This window comes from Chaetura pelagica, unplaced genomic scaffold, assembly GCF_000747805.2.
Source record: "Chaetura pelagica isolate M959 unplaced genomic scaffold, ChaPel_1.0 scaffold159, whole genome shotgun sequence".
Classification (NCBI taxonomy): Eukaryota; Metazoa; Chordata; class Aves; order Apodiformes; family Apodidae; genus Chaetura; species Chaetura pelagica.
In genome coordinates, this window is record NW_009954555.1 from 4,270,197 (window position 1) to 4,286,342 (window position 16,146).

Sequence of the window (16,146 nt, forward strand, 5' to 3'; positions counted from 1 at the left end):
GGACGAGGGGCCGGGGCGGCGGGACGGGCCACCCGAGCCGGGGGAGCCTGGGGCCGCCTCCAACGGGGCAGCTCAATAAATAACCCCCGGTTATCACGCGGGTGCCGTGACCGAGCGGAGCCATCGCCCAGCGCGTCCCGGCGGGGGCGAACTCCGGGCAGGGCCCCCCCGGCCCCATCGGGCAGAGAAGCCGCCCACAGAGGGGCCAGGCGGAACAGCCCCTCACGGAAACCGCAGTGCCCCGCGCCCCAGCCGCTGGCAGGGGCCAGGAGCCAGCCCGGGGGTGATGGGGAGTCAGCGTGGAGAGAATCCCGCTCTCCGAGTCGCCTGGAGCGGTTTGTCGCTGCTGCTCTTAAGAGAAGATAGTCTGCCAGGCGTGCTGGGAGTGGAACACGCACCCTGTGCCGCTGCAGTGTCAGAGGATTTTGAAGGAGAAATGAAACTAGGCATGAAAAAGAAAGAAGCAAAGGTTTGGAAAATATCATTCCCCTTTAAACTGTAGCCTTGTTAAAACACTTGGAACATGAATGCAAAGGTATTGACTGCCCTCTGAAGAAATGTTTGGTCCAAAATAATTTGACTATGCCCAATATTTCAAATGTAGAAACTCAATTAAAATATCTGCATCTAGCTTTAAGTTTATCTTGCACATCATTATCCTAAACCCCTGGTGTTGATGCCCTACAGCAGAAACTTCATGGAAGAATGTTTCATTGCTGTGACTCTACTGATGGTTATAGCAATGTGGGCCATCTCTAAGTGACAGCTTTCCTGCAATTCTCTTCAGGGTGAAGTCTATCAAGAAGCTATTTTAAGAGGACTATATGTAGCCCATCATGTTAAAAAGCTCCCCAAACCCATTTAGCAGTTAGGGCTTGCTACAAACTGCCACCAAGGGAAGAACAAAACACGTGCCAAAGGTTAACCATATCCACCATATGAAGGATCAAGGATTATTTCTGCTTCCAAGAAGAAGGTAACTGAAAGGTCAGACACTTTTGAAGCTCTAATACAGCAGAGATCAGTTTCACAGAGGGAAAAAAAAAAAAAAAAAGTCAATTTAAGAGTTGATCAGAATCAAGGTGATGATGATACATGACTGGGTGAGCAACAAAAAGAAAGACATCAGGAACTGTAAAGTGGGGAAGCTAATTAATGGATTATAAAGGCTTCAACTGGAGAAGAAAGGGGAAGATAAACTGAAAGAATGGTATTTTGACATATCTTTTGATGTCCCTGATATCCTCAGAGGTGTGTATGCGGATGCTATATAAGAACTCATCCAGTAATAAGAATGGGACAAAATACAAAGTGTTCTTTGGTTAGGTTTTTTGTTTGTTTTTGGTTTGTTTTTTTTGAGATTTTAATGCAACAGGAGAAGAGTGTATTTGGACTTGGGTTGCCAGAGACGTCTTCTATTAGGCAGAAGGGATAAGCTCCAGGTTATGCTCCTGGTGCATGATTGCACCAGGGACAAACACACTATTGGGAGCAACAATAGACATAATAGCTCAGAAGTCCTGGGACTGACCATTCTCCAAACAATGTTTGCTACTTTTTTACCACAATGCTCCAAAAGTGTTTGAAGGCTCAGTGAGGACATTGGGCACAGTGACTAAAGTATTGTCCTACAGGACTGCTCAGGGTCATGGGACCATTGCTCATTTAGGAGAAACTGCATTTGTCAGAGTGAAGCAATCCCTGAAGTCACTGGATAAGCAGAACATGTATTTAAGATGTATGTGACATTAGTACTTATTCTCTCACTTCGTTTCTGACATAGAAATTAATAGATACAGCTTTTATGGATTATAAAGATCATACACGGATGTGAGTTGCTTTCTTAATATGCCAGAACTGCATCAGAGTCAAGAAGCATTTAAGAAACAAATCTGAAAGTACAAGAGTTACTGTGCAGTGACCCAAGAGTGATCACAGCTGCAAAACCATCTGAAAGGATAGTGTTCAGGAGTACAGTTATAGGAGCAGAAAACTTAAGCTTCTGGGAAACTTAGATCCATGTCTGAGGTTACATTTTCTGCATTATCCTCACAGTAAGGGCTCCATCCCTATTGAAGTCCTATAAAATGGAAACAGAAACATCAGATTACGTGGTTTAGAACCTGCTGGCAATTTTAACACTGAATGTGCTCTGATTGTTGATAACCTGCTTTGGAAGCACAGTATTGAACCAGACTTTTTTCTCCCTCAAGAGATTAACTCACATGAAGGCTGGAGCTGCTGTGATGAGCTTCTGGTAGTTGTGAATTTGGCACTAAGCCATGCAAGCAAAATGCAGGAGCACTCTCAGCTATGTCCTCAAGGGATCACCTACAAACCCAGCTCAGTTCAGCTAGCTGTGTCTCTAAATCAGCAGGAGAATTGTTCCCAGCAGTCACTCATCTCAGTCCAATTTCTCTTTCCTGTGTTGGAGCAAGATCAAGAAGTGAATTTCATATAAATTACACATAAGAATTGTTTAGGTAGGAACATATATATAGAACTCCTAAATTTTCAATACCCTGACAGTGCACATCTGAGATCATTGCAAACTTGCAGTGAGAGTTCTGAAGAGGCCCAGTACCAATTTAAAATATAGCAAAAGTAATGTTACTAAGATAAATAAAGTTATTTTCATTATTTCTCTTCTAGAAGTCAGATCTATTATTGAATTCTTGGCTTGCTTGTGCAATAACCACACACACAAGCAGGATGTTTTAGGCAAGTAAGAGTCCCAGTGATGAAACAGCAAGCAGCTGTCACAGGGTTTAGGCATTGACTTCTCCAGCAGAGCCAAGGAAACAAGCTCTGTCTGAGGGCTGTAAGGGAAACCTACTGCTTCACTCTTCTCTAGATTGCAATACTTCATTTAAGGGCTAAACCAAGCCCAAAAACTGCAGCAAATGTGTCAGAGGATTAGTTGTTTCTTTCTGTAAAGGATCCCACTGTTTTCTATCCCTTGGTAGTTCTCACTTGAATGATAGTAGAACATGCAAGGGCAACATTTTGCAGGAAAAAAGTGACTATGCTTTTACTTTGAAAGTTTTAGTTGTGTTGCAGATGAAGAATTTTGCAGGAAAAAAGTGACTATGCTTTGAAAGTTTTAGTTGTGTTGCAGATGAAGCAGGATAGACCATTTAGTTTCACATTGAGTTTGCTTTCCCACATCAGATTATTTGGGTTGTCCTTTCACATCATCTTGTCTTGTTGCTCAAGTGTTGCTTCATGTTGCTTCAGCTGGGCACATGGAACTGTGTGTGCCAGAAGAGCAAAACCAATCCAAGCAGAAAGCAAAACCCAACCCTTCAAGAATCAGCCATTATGCCCCCCAGAAATCAAATAGTACTACTTTTGAGGCCTGGGATAGAATAACAGGCTTTTCTCTCATGCAACAGAATAAAAAATGTTCAGATTTCCTTAAGTGCTTCACAGAATGTCAGCTGGTGTGTTGCAGAGTTTTCTTTATTTTCAGTACTCCAGAAATAGCAACCTGTTCTTATTATCACGGTTCAACACTCCCCCTGGAGAGAAGGAAAACACATTTAGCTTAAAGCACATAAGCTTTGACCAGTGAAGCCCAGACCCTTATGCTCACTTCAAGTCTGTGAAATTATTAATGATTTTTGAAGATAAAGTCCAAAGGATTCAGTTAAAAATGGGTTACACCTTTTGCTTACCTTTAGCCAGTCAGTGGCAGCTCTTTGTAACCAGCTTTACTTTCCAAATGCACTAATTTAACACTGTTCAGCTGACTCTCCAACTTCTATGACTGACTGGGCACATTCAGAGCTCCCCAAAGCTGTTCTGAGTGTCCATGCAAACACTATTGGTTGGACCTGCTAGTCCTTGCACATACACCTTCTTTCTGCTTACTAAGCTGCTCTTTCTTGCAAGCAACCTCCATATTTTTTTCAACACCATCACAGTCTTTACCTGTATGCTTTAAATTTGTTACTTTTTTTAATCCTTTGGATGATTTTTCACAGTACCTGACCTTATGAAGTAGAAGATTCCTAAGACAGAGGTGTGGTTTCCTGGTGGGTGATTTTACACTTATTTTCAGCACATAATATTTTTATGAGAGTCTGGAGACTAACTTAGTCTCAGTCATTACCTTTCAGTTTCCAGGAGTGAAATCCAAAGGATCCTCAAATAATGGATGCCCCCAAATTAACTGCCTGAAATAAACCTTCCTCTACAACATGCTGTGCCCTTCCTTGCTTTTCCTTGTCATTAGGTGAGCTCTCAACTCTGCAGTAACATTTGCAGCAATTCCATTTTATGTTGCAGTATTTAATCTCCCTCTCAGGGCTGCAAGGACTGTGAGAGAATCCACACACAAATGTCATTGTCCTCTTCTTCAACCCTAGTGCCCAGCTGTGTCCCCAGCACTGCCCAGTGCTCTGGGGAAGGCAGAGCTGTCTCTGGCCAGCACTGCCACCCCCTCCCAGCTCCTTCCTGTTTATTGCCCCAGCATCTGTCATGCTTTAGACTGGAGAGTTAAGTGACTTCGCAGCCACTTGATCCATTATTAAATGAGAACAGATCTGAATGGATCAAACATACTGTCTTTGGGAAAACAAGAAGCCTCTCATTATCAGTTATCCAAGCTTCCTCCATAAAACGGGAAACTAGTTGAAATATTTCTTGTGACAACTGCTTTTTCCTGCAGTCCAGCTAGCTTGACACATTTCAGCTTTGGGATGTTTTCAAATATCTGTTTCTATTTTTCTTACTGCATAATCTAAGTAAGCAATTTCAACAGCTACACAGGGGCCAATGGTGCCTCTGTTTCCCTTCCCTGAAGTAGCTTCTGCTTCCTGGCAGAAGTTACACCTGCAGGCCACTCCAACTTCCCCAGCAAGAGGCAGAAATCTACTCTTAGTCAGATTTCAGGCAAAAGCAAGTGTACATATATAAAGTTCCTGGACAGCCCTGATCTAGGGCAAGTGTCTGACCATATCCTGCAATTCAGTGAACAGCGTGGTCACTACTTGCTCCTTGACCACATATCATCAAGATTTCATAGTGTATGGTAAAAATGACTGCACAAACAATTTGAAGGAGACTTGAATGAGAAGCTTTATTTTGGCCTTAACAGGGAACACCTCAAGGCTTTTTCAAACCCTTAAAGTGCATCTGAAATTGGAAAAGAATACATTGTTTGAAACTCACCCATGTAGATGTAAAAAAGATATTCCTCCTGAGAGAATGGACACCTTTGGAAGACACGGTGGTAAACAGCAGATGTATCTACTTGGCCCCTCATGAATTCTTTCTTCTAGCACAAGATTATTATTAGAGAGTCAGCTTGAAAAAGAAACTAGTGGAACCAGAGTCTACATAGAATGTTGTGGGGAAAAAAAGCAGAAATAGTACATGTCCCCTTCCTCCCCACTTCCCTCCTCCCCTCACGTATTTGCAATGATCTCAAAATCTTCCCATGTTTTAACTGAGATCCAGTGGATTTCCCAGCAATATTGGCCTCCATCTTCCTTTCCTTTGCTTGTTTCCCTCACTTAGTGGGAGCACATGCAGACGCGACTTTTGCCATGAAGAGGACTTGGTAACATTCCTTAATGTCACTTTTCAAGGTCAGGAGGGCTGTCACAAGCAGAGGGTCACCAGCCTACAAAAAAATCCACATATCAAACCAAACTTTTTTTTTTTTTTTTGTACACTAGAACAGATTAGTTAATCGAGTTGTAAACTATGTGTTTTACAGCTCAGTTGCAAAATGTACCAGTTATAGCTATAGATTACCTCTCCCTGCTGTGTTGGCTCTTACATTTCCATACAATCTCACATTGCAGGAAGTAAAGTAACCATGACTGAGTGTTCTGCCTCCAGAGTGGCACAGATATTGTCACCACGTTACAGCCATGACAACTGGGCACAGCAGCAACACATGATGCTGGAAATGCATCCTGTTAGCCATGAGTTAGTGTTAAATCTTGTGTAACAACCAGGGGTTACCAAGAGGCACAATGTCAACCCGATTCATCATTCCAGGAATTCTGCTGACTTCTCTCTGCACATGATAGCAGCAATCTTTTAATTTTGGAACAAGCTACCCATTCTGCCATCCCACACTCAGCTCACAACAAAAAGCCAGGGAGTAAAGTCTTTCAGTCTCCAAGGATGCCCAGGAAGATGAATCAGGAAGGGCAATCACAGCCCTGTAGGGATGTTGAACCTCATACCTAGACTCTGCAATACAAAAGGGCAGAAGTACCCAGGCAAACAGGGTTCACAAGGTAGTTCATGCAGTGGAAAATCAAAAAGGCCCCACTGACTTCCAGGAATATACCAAAGGAAAGGCAGCCCACAGCCAAAAGAAAAGCGAACTCTGGAGCAGAATGATCCATGTGAACGTAGTTCTGTGTCAGCAGGACTGCAGGTTTTCTTGCTCAGGGGGATTAAAAAGCTCACTTCAGTGTGATCAGAGCTGTGGCTGCTAGTTAACAGCAGCATTTTGGTGCTCTATAATGTAGTGACCTGTAGGAAGTCAGAAACTCTAAGTTCTGTAAGATGCAAGTGACTAACAATTGGTCTTTTCATCACACAGAGGAAGTCCCTGGTGAGGTAACAAGCCTCCAAATCACACATTATTCTGGCTTTTATTCTCCTATCAGTGTTTATACCAGCCTAGACTCCCTTTGGTAACAACACATGTTCTGTCATCTGAATTGTCAAAGCAGCCTGTACTGCTGACATCTTCAAGATCTGCTTTTGTGCTGCTCCTGAAGTCGGGGGAAGCAGCCGCGCTGTCACTTACGGCAGAGTCAGCAGGTGGCACCCAAGAAACATCGAGGATCTTGACTTGACCAGGCTCAACCGTTCCCTTCGCGGGTTCCACAGAAAATCCCTTTTGATTCAGGAGGGCCAGGCCGTCAAAACTGAACTCCGTGCTCTGGGAGAGACACACAGAGCACACCCTCAGCACAGACGGGGCTGCTCCTTCAGACACAACCACTGCTTCTTAAAGGCTGCACCACCCAGATGCTGTGAGCCTTTAGTTTTTAACTTAGAGACTGAATTTTTGATAGAAAGAACTACTAGGCATATGTACACTGTTACTATTTCTTACAGTGTCTGACATAAACTTGCATTTTTTATTTTCTTCACCTTCTTAGATGCAAACTGAGTTGTCTGTATAGCTCCAACTTTCAGTTCTGTCACTGCTGGCACTGGGGAATCCTCTCTGTCCATGTACTCCAGAACCAGGAGAATGGACTTTGCTGGTGGTTCTTGTAGCTCTAAACAAATATGGATCAAGGAAGCTTTGAGACAGTCAAATCAGCAATTACAAGGTTAGAACATCCATAAATTACACCAGAGTGGTTCAAAACAAAGTGATGTTGTGGCACATTCACGAGCTGGCATAGTTAAGGAGATCCTTCTTACAGAGATAGTGAAAAATGAAGCAAAAGTAAGCTTTGCATAATTTGCAATTGCAAACTGTTATTGTTCATTATCTATCAAATTTCATGCCTGTTCTCTGGCCCTCCAGCACATGCACTATGTGTACTATATTCCTACTTGTGTACGATATGTTCTTGGACTTATTTATAGCTCAGGAGATAGGAGTTGCTTATATACTGTCTCTGAACACAGATCCTGTCCAAAGAAATTAAGGAAGGATAAATTGAAACCCCTGATAATGTGACTGTTTCATAACATTACAATTGGGAGAGTCCAGGATATGTTATTATGTAAGTCAGAGAAGTGGCAGAAAACAAATACATCTTAATATTTTCTAGTACTATTAAATTATACTTGTTTTTTGCAAGGTAAGTTGCAAGCATAGAAGATCATCATTAAGATATAACTGCATTAAAATTAAGAGAAAATCTTTCCTTAAAAAAAAGTTTCCTGTATTTTCTTTGTGTTACGAATACAGGCTAAACCATAATGCTTTTGTGTTCTGATTCTGGAAAAGCTGTCTTTCATTTACTTTTTCCTAAAGGATGAGAAACACGCCTGTGTCTGTTTGTGCCACAGCTGAAGTGGCAGCACATCACCTTCTTTCTCTGCTCCCTGCAATGGCACAGGGGATATTACAGCCAGGGACTCGATGGGCACATCCAGTGGAATTCCCCCTTCCACAAACATTGGGTGATCTCTTGCTGCTCCCTTTAGCTGGATCACATGGGCTAGTTCCTATGTAAGACAAAAATGCTTCAGATGCAGGTTCCAGCACTGATGTAGCTCGTATGCTGACACAACAGCAGCAGGCACATAGAAATTCTTACATCATCTGCCTATTTAAATGCCAAGAGTCCTGTACTCTGATGTAAGGATCCTGCATCCTCCCCTGGCCTTGTTCACTCAGGCACTTTGTTTCAAACAACCTTTCCTTCCTGGGCAATGTGCCTCAGGAGGGGACTGGACACACTCTTTAGAAAGTGACTGGAAGAGGCAAAACTTCTCTGCCACCAAACGTGGCTAAAGATTGTGAACTAGGACCAATCTCCTTTCCTCTTCATCTTATCCCACTGGCATTTTAACCACAATTCCAGAGCTAATAGGGAGATGCAAAACTTGCAAGGAGTGAACCGAACTATTCCCTTGCTCCTCGCCGTTTCTGCTGTTTGCAGTGCCTGCTGGTGGTCATTAGTTGGCACTCTTCATTAACTTTTGGTCAGCCTCCTTTGGCAGGCAGGCTCTTTTGGCAGGCCGGGCTGCCAGCCTGTATATCCTGACTTGGGCTCCATCTGAGCTCAACTGCTGCTCTGCAGATGGAAACCTCCTTCTTCATGCTGAGTGCCTGCAGAAGCACCTTCCTGGGACGCGGTGCCCCTGGCAGTTGCTCCGTGCAGGTGCAGCTCCACTCTCTGCTTGCAGAGAACCCACCTGGAGCTGTGCTTGGCAGCAACCACCTCTCACCACCTCATCACACAGGGCAGGCAGCTGGGCAGATAGGGCTGAATCCCAACTCACTGTTGTTAGGAATTAATAACTGAATATTTAAAACCTGAAAAAAGCCCCAAACCTGCCATCTCCTGCCTACATCAGTTAATCTAACAGAGATAATGTTTCTGCCTACAAATGCTGTCCACTAGATACAACTATTTGAAACTCCTACTAAGACCCATGCTGATAAAAATCACAGTAGGTCATACTTGGACTTGATTTCATAATCAAGGTATCTTGATTGTCTTACCTTGCCAAAAAGCACCATCTTGAGATGGTCAGAATAGTAGAGACTTTCATGATCAGGACTGAAAGTAACAGTAAAATCCTCACTCTTCCCAGCAAAAATTTCTCCTTCTGTTGGAAAGACACTGAACACACTTAAGCCGCTATAGTTCTGTGTTCCTGGTAAAAAAAATGAGGATATAAATAAGAAAGAAGGGCAGCTTTGTTTTACTACTTCATATATTTTAAACCAATTTAATTTCTGTTGGAACAGCAAGTAAGACCTGATACATGGTTTTGGAGCAAAACTGGGTGTTAGAAATAACAGATAAATCCATCTACCAGTTTGTGTTCACCTCTAGAGCATCACCAAACCCTTCCTATACTCTAAAGTGTTTTTACAGAGATGAACACCCCTACAGGTAATCTTTAATAGACAATTACTGTGTTAGATTCAAACACTAATATCTCCTGACCTGTGGATATTTGCTTGGGCTGCATAAATTTACAGCCACCCATACTGAAAGAATTAGTGCAGCTCCTGCTGAGGAAACAAAATCATGTCTTGAAATTCAGTGATGTGCTGCCCCAAGTTATGACAGTTGTGTAGATCTAACAGGACAAAGTAATGCTACTTTATACTTCATGAGTCTTGAACAAAAAGAAAGAGAAAAGAAAAAAAAAAAGTTTACCAACAAGCTCAGTTCTTTGCAAAGAGGACATGATAAAGGATGGAATTTTCTGCTGATCTTTGTGCCTTGTTGGTGAAAGTGAATCCAGTTGGATGGAGTATCGCAGGGTCAGGGTGGAAGTGTTCTCTACCTGGTGACATTAATCCACAAAACAGCATTTTCATTAAGAAAATTTATTCTTGAGCCTGTAGGATCCATATTTTGTGAACTGGCTGAATTTATTTTGCTGCTTCAAGTGTGGTAGGAGTAACGGACAGAATAAAGAGCAAGGACAAATATTTCTAACACTGGTAAAAGCAAAGCTATTTCTGACTTCCCATCCCTCTGCATCCTGGCTGGGTCTATGGAAAAGATCACACAGGCCCTGGCTCTCTCTCTGTTACAGAATGTACTGGATCTCTGAGTTTTTGCACAGGCTGCAGGCAGGACAGAAGCAGCAAACAAGATCCTCCCTGCACAGCTTTGTTACCCTTGGCCTGAAACTGTCTCAGCATCAAATCCCACTGTGCCAGACATGCTTTTAAAGCTCTCTTCTCTTCACTACAGTTTGCCACTCAGCCTTATGCTCTGCCAGACTAGAACTGCAGAACTCCTCCTCACAAAAATTGCTGATGTGCTTTCTGGATCAGCACAGAGAATTTTACCTTGAATGTGGACGTCACTTTGTCTCTGGCTATGACATATCCCATATCCAGTACTTCTCCCACAGAGCAAACAATGGATGGTATCACCCCTTGACCCGTGAGACTGAGGGTTAGGTTGGACTTTGCTGTCTGGATGTCCAGCATTTCAAAGCACTGCCAAGAGGATGTCTGTGTTAGACCATTTGCTGCAGGAAATCATCCCCCCCCATCTACAGCTGCTTCCCCTTCCACAAATGGGCCATTACTACTGAACTTCTGGATTTAGTGCATAGACCAAGATCCAAATGTTGGGAGGGGCTATTGCACAGCCAAAGTTTTTATTATCATACAGCCTCACTCCAGTCAGTAATATGTGTGCATTACACAGCCCATGACATCTTGCCATCTCTCCTCTTTTCCCCAGTAACTACTGCATCTCTTACTCACCCATTTATTCCCATTTGGACAAAAAGAGATGATGAGGGTTTTCTCTTCACCTGGCTCAAGATTTCTAACTGCTCTGACCAACAGAAAGGGACCATTGGGATTCAGAACTGAAAATCTGAGCTAAAATAGTGTGACTCAAGGAAAAAAGTTTGTGAACAAGGATTGGGGGAAAAATACAAGAAAATATTCCAAGTATTATTCAGACCAAAGATGTATGAACAAACCATCTAAAGCTTTTTCAGAAAACAGCAACTAAGATAAAAGAAGAACTTATCCAATTATTTCTTTTTCCACGGAATTCAAATAGCTGCAGGCTCCTTTTCCAGTTCATAAGTCTCTCTGTAGCTCCAGTAGCAGCAGTATCCAGTATCCAGTTCCTGCAGTTAAAGACTCCCAAGAGAAGCTGACTGGCAGATAACCTTACCGATTCCAAACAAGGATACATCCACCTTCTCTGGGGAGATGTTTTGTACTGTAATTTCCTTCATCATTCTATGGCCTGGCAGGAATGAAAACATTTCAGAAAGTGAGGATGCTCATTCATGCAGTACCATTCCTCCATTTTAGGCATGCTTCTACGTGGGCCAAACATTCAGTCCATTTCTGGGGCTAAAACATTAGTCAAAATTCACTAAAATACTTTCAGATTTGGACAGTCACTGGTAGAGCTGATTCCATGTTTCTGGATCAAGTTTGCTTTTTACATGACTCAGCTGTCCAAGACAGGCTCCTGCTTTTCCACCTAACTACCTATTACAAGGCTCATTTCTATATTGGCTTTTGGAAATCAACTAAAATAACAGAAAATGCAAAATTGTGCTCAGAAGAACTGAACATCAGGAAAAATAAAAAACTTGAATTTGAATTTCATACCTACAGCAACATCCCCAAAATTCACTGAGTTTTTTCCATTATCTGAAGTGACCACAACGGCTGGTGCTACAGCTGGACAGTGCAACTCCAAATACAAGGTATTGTGAGGGCTAGAGAGATAGAAAAGAGATATTTGCTCTTGGATCATACAGAAAAAAACCCCTATTGGTAGCAATCTGTTCTTATTCTGCTTGTATCACAGGACATCATTAAATTGGTACTACAAAATATGATCTTTGGTGCTATGTATGTCTAAGCAGAAATATAAACTACAACTGGCTTGCATTTCTCAGTTATTCCTTACCTGCTTTGATATTCATGTGTCTGATTCTTAACCAACTAGTGGGTTGTAAGCATGAATTTCTATCACTGACCTATGAAGTAATTAACATCAGAAAACAAATTTCCTCCTCAAATGAAAAATGCACATGCCTCTGGGATTTCTGAGCTGTCACGACTCACACATCAACTGCACATACCTGCACTTTAGCTCTCCAGAGCCTTTCTTTTCATCTGTGTGGCCACTTGCAACAAAGCCTGGTATGATGTATTTTTCAAACCTCCCTCTGAAACTCCTGATCAGGAAAGCCTGGGCTGCCAGATAAGCATCAGAACTAGAAAAATCCAGGAATAGGAATCATCTTAGCAAGATGATCTGAGCTATTTGTGTTTACTGTTCCTTAGTCAGACACTCAAAACTGAACATGACAGTGATCCTATGATTCTGTGATCACTTCAATGATTTGTGAACAGACATGATCACATTTCTGCAATACAAGAGGCCAAGCAATATTTCATAATCAGGGTTTTCAAATAGAAGCTTTATTTTTATGACCTGTACTGAAAGTATATAAAATTACAATTAATGGCTTGCAATGAACATGACATTTTACTCAAAAATATCTAATCTCCAGTACAGCCAAATGCCTGGTGCTTAAGCGTGGATTTACTTCCAAACACTTCTAAATTCCTCAGATTGGACAGAAGTGTGGTCCTAATGTGGTTCTAACAGTGGCACTGTTTACTAAACAGGGAACTTCAGGTATCACATTTTCCACCTAACTATCCACATTTCTAGATAGCACATGCTACTAACATGAATTATCACTGAGATACACAGATTGTGAAATTACCATTTAATATGCACGTTTTACAACATCCTTGCATTTCCAGGACAGAAGGTGACCATGAATAATGGATGGACTGTGGAAACCATTAAAAAAAAATAAAAATCAACCCAGCCTCATGGGTATGGGCCATCAGCTGGTTTCCATCTGGGCTGAATGTATTCAGATCTGTTAGACCTATTCAGAAAAGGTATAATAGTAGCAGGTTATTTTGGTAACTAAGTTCAGCTTTCTAGTTGCCCTTTAAAATAATACCCTTGTTGGTTCAGCCAAATTTACCCATTCAGCCACTTCTCATGCTTTCTGAAATATTCTTTGAAGTCTTCAATCCCTCTGCTGCATAAAGGGATTCTTTGCCTTACATGAGAGGGTACAGCTGTGTGGCTTAAAAGCAGTGCTAATTTTGGAAACAGCCTTTGCAATTTAGCTAAAGCTATTTCTTCTCCAGTTTGCATCTTGTCTACCTATAGGTTTTAGTAGATTCATTAAGCTACTTATAATGTTGTCTGTGTAGTACAAGATGCTTTTGCTGACTTACTCAGGCTTTAACTCTTCGGATTCTGGTTGTTCAGAACTATCTAGAGCAGTTGGGTGTTCGCTGCCTCCATCGCTTCCCAGCTCTCTGGAAGGCTGCTGTCTGCTCATGGAAACATGTGGTTTATCCCCCTCTCTCTTTTCATCTTCCTTGCTTTTCTGCAAACACACAGAGACATTATACACTGAGAGTGATCACTGGTGATCCAACCAGGGCATCACTTTAGAGGTACCCAGTCCTGGCTCTGGGAGGTGAGAGTGTGCATCCCACAAATGCTGCAAATCTGCTAGAAGTGTAGAAATGTCTTTGTTTTCTAAGAGTATTTCCAGTTAGCAAGACAGTCCTCTGGGAATGCTTTTGAAATTGTTAGCATGCAATTAAATTATTGCTCAGTGGACAGGCTACACATTAAATGGAATGGTACAGTCAGTCTTGTCCTTTATAGGCAGGTCTTACATGGATCGTGAGTTTGGGCTTCATTAACATGCAAATAATTTTATGATAAAAATACCATCCAGAGCATTGAATATCTGTCAGTAACAGACCAACAGCATGTGCTAGTTCTTAGCATTCCTTACTTGTGTTTCTGCCCCTGCTGCAGCTGCTCTGCCAAGCCTTCGAGCTGCCTCTTCTCTGATGAGCTGATCTGGCAAGGCTGGTCTGAAGGACACTTGAATCAAGCTTTTCTGGGAGTGTGAGAGCACAAAGAAGGACAGGCACCATTCAGCCCTCCCGTCTGCCTTACCCCTGGCAAAGCTCAATAGGAGCATTTACATGACACCAAAATATTCACAAATAAAATACATTCTTTTTCCAGCTTTTTTTTGGAAGCCCACTGTGTTACAGGGTGCTGGTTTTACACGACCCAAGTTTTTGATATTTAAACATTCTTCAAACAAAGCACACTGACAGCACGGGGGTAACAACACTCAAGGTGAAACCTCCCATAAAGCATTAGCCAGATTGAAGAGTAACACCTCAGGTCTGAGTTAAAACATTATTTCAAACATTATAAAATATTCCAGCTATTCTAATAATAATTACCACGTTCAGCTTTGTTTACAAGCATTTTTGGGAATGTAGAAGATCAAAAGATTTGGCAGAACTCTTGAGGTTTGAAGTGAATTTACCTTCCCAGGCAACACAGTTCCAACAGAAGGTGTAATTGTCACTGGACAGTCTCCTGGCACACAGAACTCAAAGGAAGTAGGTCCAACAGGGGCAATTTCCCCATGGCCAATTCTTGGGACAGCGTGAGTGAAGGGGTTGGCACTGACATGGGAATTCATCACATACAGTGTTGCTGTAGAGACACTGTTTAGAGCTGTTGCAGCAAACTGAACCAAGGAATGAGACAACTCAAGAGGTGGGTGGACTCCAACTGCTTTGCATGACAGCTTGAATTGTCTAAAAATAAACACATGATAGATTGTCTCAGCATAAAATAGTCTCTTAATCAGCCTGGAAAATAGGGAACTAATCCTGTAGTCCCTATTTAAGCAGAATTTCAAGCTTGCAATGGGAATTTTGCCTAAAGATGAACAATAATACTATCTATTTTTAATGCACAATTGGCCAGAGTCCCTACTTGAATTCTTCCTCTGTGAACTTCTGGAAATACATCCAGTCAAATCAAAGTTTATGCCATCATTATTTTAGTAGCATTAGCTTAATGTCTGAAGCATTAAAGAAAATAAAATCCTCCAGTCATTCTGCTGAAAAAGCAGGCAGAACATTGCAGGTGAAGATGATCTGGGACAACTGCATCTCAGATATGTGATAGCTTTCAGAGGGTCAGGAAAAGTCATCTCAGCAAAGACAGATGTGAATGAAGGATGAAAATGATGAAACTCACTTGCACTGAGTCAACTCCAGAATTCTTAGAATTCTTACCTGCCTCACACTTTTGTCTTAGCCTTACTTTTTCCAAGCAAGCAAGGATTTAACTTCTGGACTACCTTAACAGTGGAAATCCAGGGTGATTTAGGCTTCTAGACTACCTGCTACTCCATCAGTTTGTTAACATACCTATTAATCTCTGACTTGCAGGTTAGTTCAAAGCTGTACTCTTTTGCCTTGTTAGCTTTAAAGATTATGTCCAATGTCAGGCTTTCAAGGGGAAGAAGAATTCCAAGTCCATCATTGGGCTGAATTTCAACAAACTTCAAAATGACAGGATAAGAAATGAATGTTATTAAAATTAGAAACTGCTAGTTGTCAAATTATTAACTAAATTAAAAGAAGACATTACTTGGAAGATTTTGTTACTAAATGTACAAATGCCAGGAAAACAGCAACCTTCTAGTGAGAAGCTTCCATATGAATTAGTGACTAGTGTCTGACTAGCTTGCATTTTTCTGATCCCAAAGTAGCCTGAAAGGCAGAATCTCTTCTCCAGCTTCCTACCATCCATGGTAATCACCTTTCTCTGCTGATGTTTATTTTCCCTCCATAGACAACTGAATGAAATATGGTAAAAATCTGAAAAATTCCTCCTGTATCTCTGAAGATTTGATCCCTTTATGATGTGTAGATACCATAGTGACAAGTACCAGTTTAATAACAAGTCTCTGTTGGTTTGTGTTTGAGTTAATGATCCTTCAAGAATGTGGTGAGAATAGTAGAATCCCCTCAAAGATGTCTACACTGCTGGGAAAATGCTCAAGGTGCAGGAAGATGAACTTTACACAAACCAGCACCAGAACTAA

General features: G+C 41.8%; 1 protein-coding gene across 1 annotated transcript in view; it reads right to left on the bottom strand.

Annotated features, from left to right (window-relative positions):
• The window catches only part of CFAP74 (cilia and flagella associated protein 74), a 49,792-nt gene that overhangs the window by 807 nt on the left and 32,839 nt on the right, over nucleotides 1-16,146 (bottom strand). The window contains exons 24-38 of the mRNA XM_010005276.1: nucleotides 15,467-15,600; nucleotides 14,569-14,845; nucleotides 14,017-14,124; nucleotides 13,442-13,596; nucleotides 12,256-12,390; nucleotides 11,777-11,886; nucleotides 11,347-11,402; nucleotides 10,904-11,023; nucleotides 10,478-10,630; nucleotides 9,834-9,963; nucleotides 9,167-9,321; nucleotides 8,025-8,163; nucleotides 7,129-7,259; nucleotides 6,709-6,913; nucleotides 33-442 (exon numbers count right to left, since the gene is read on the bottom strand). Of these exons, the coding sequence (XP_010003578.1) occupies nucleotides 33-442; nucleotides 6,709-6,913; nucleotides 7,129-7,259; nucleotides 8,025-8,163; nucleotides 9,167-9,321; nucleotides 9,834-9,963; nucleotides 10,478-10,630; nucleotides 10,904-11,023; nucleotides 11,347-11,402; nucleotides 11,777-11,886; nucleotides 12,256-12,390; nucleotides 13,442-13,596; nucleotides 14,017-14,124; nucleotides 14,569-14,845; nucleotides 15,467-15,600 (2,418 nt within the window). The remainder of the gene's footprint in view (nucleotides 1-32; nucleotides 443-6,708; nucleotides 6,914-7,128; nucleotides 7,260-8,024; nucleotides 8,164-9,166; nucleotides 9,322-9,833; nucleotides 9,964-10,477; nucleotides 10,631-10,903; nucleotides 11,024-11,346; nucleotides 11,403-11,776; nucleotides 11,887-12,255; nucleotides 12,391-13,441; nucleotides 13,597-14,016; nucleotides 14,125-14,568; nucleotides 14,846-15,466; nucleotides 15,601-16,146) is intronic.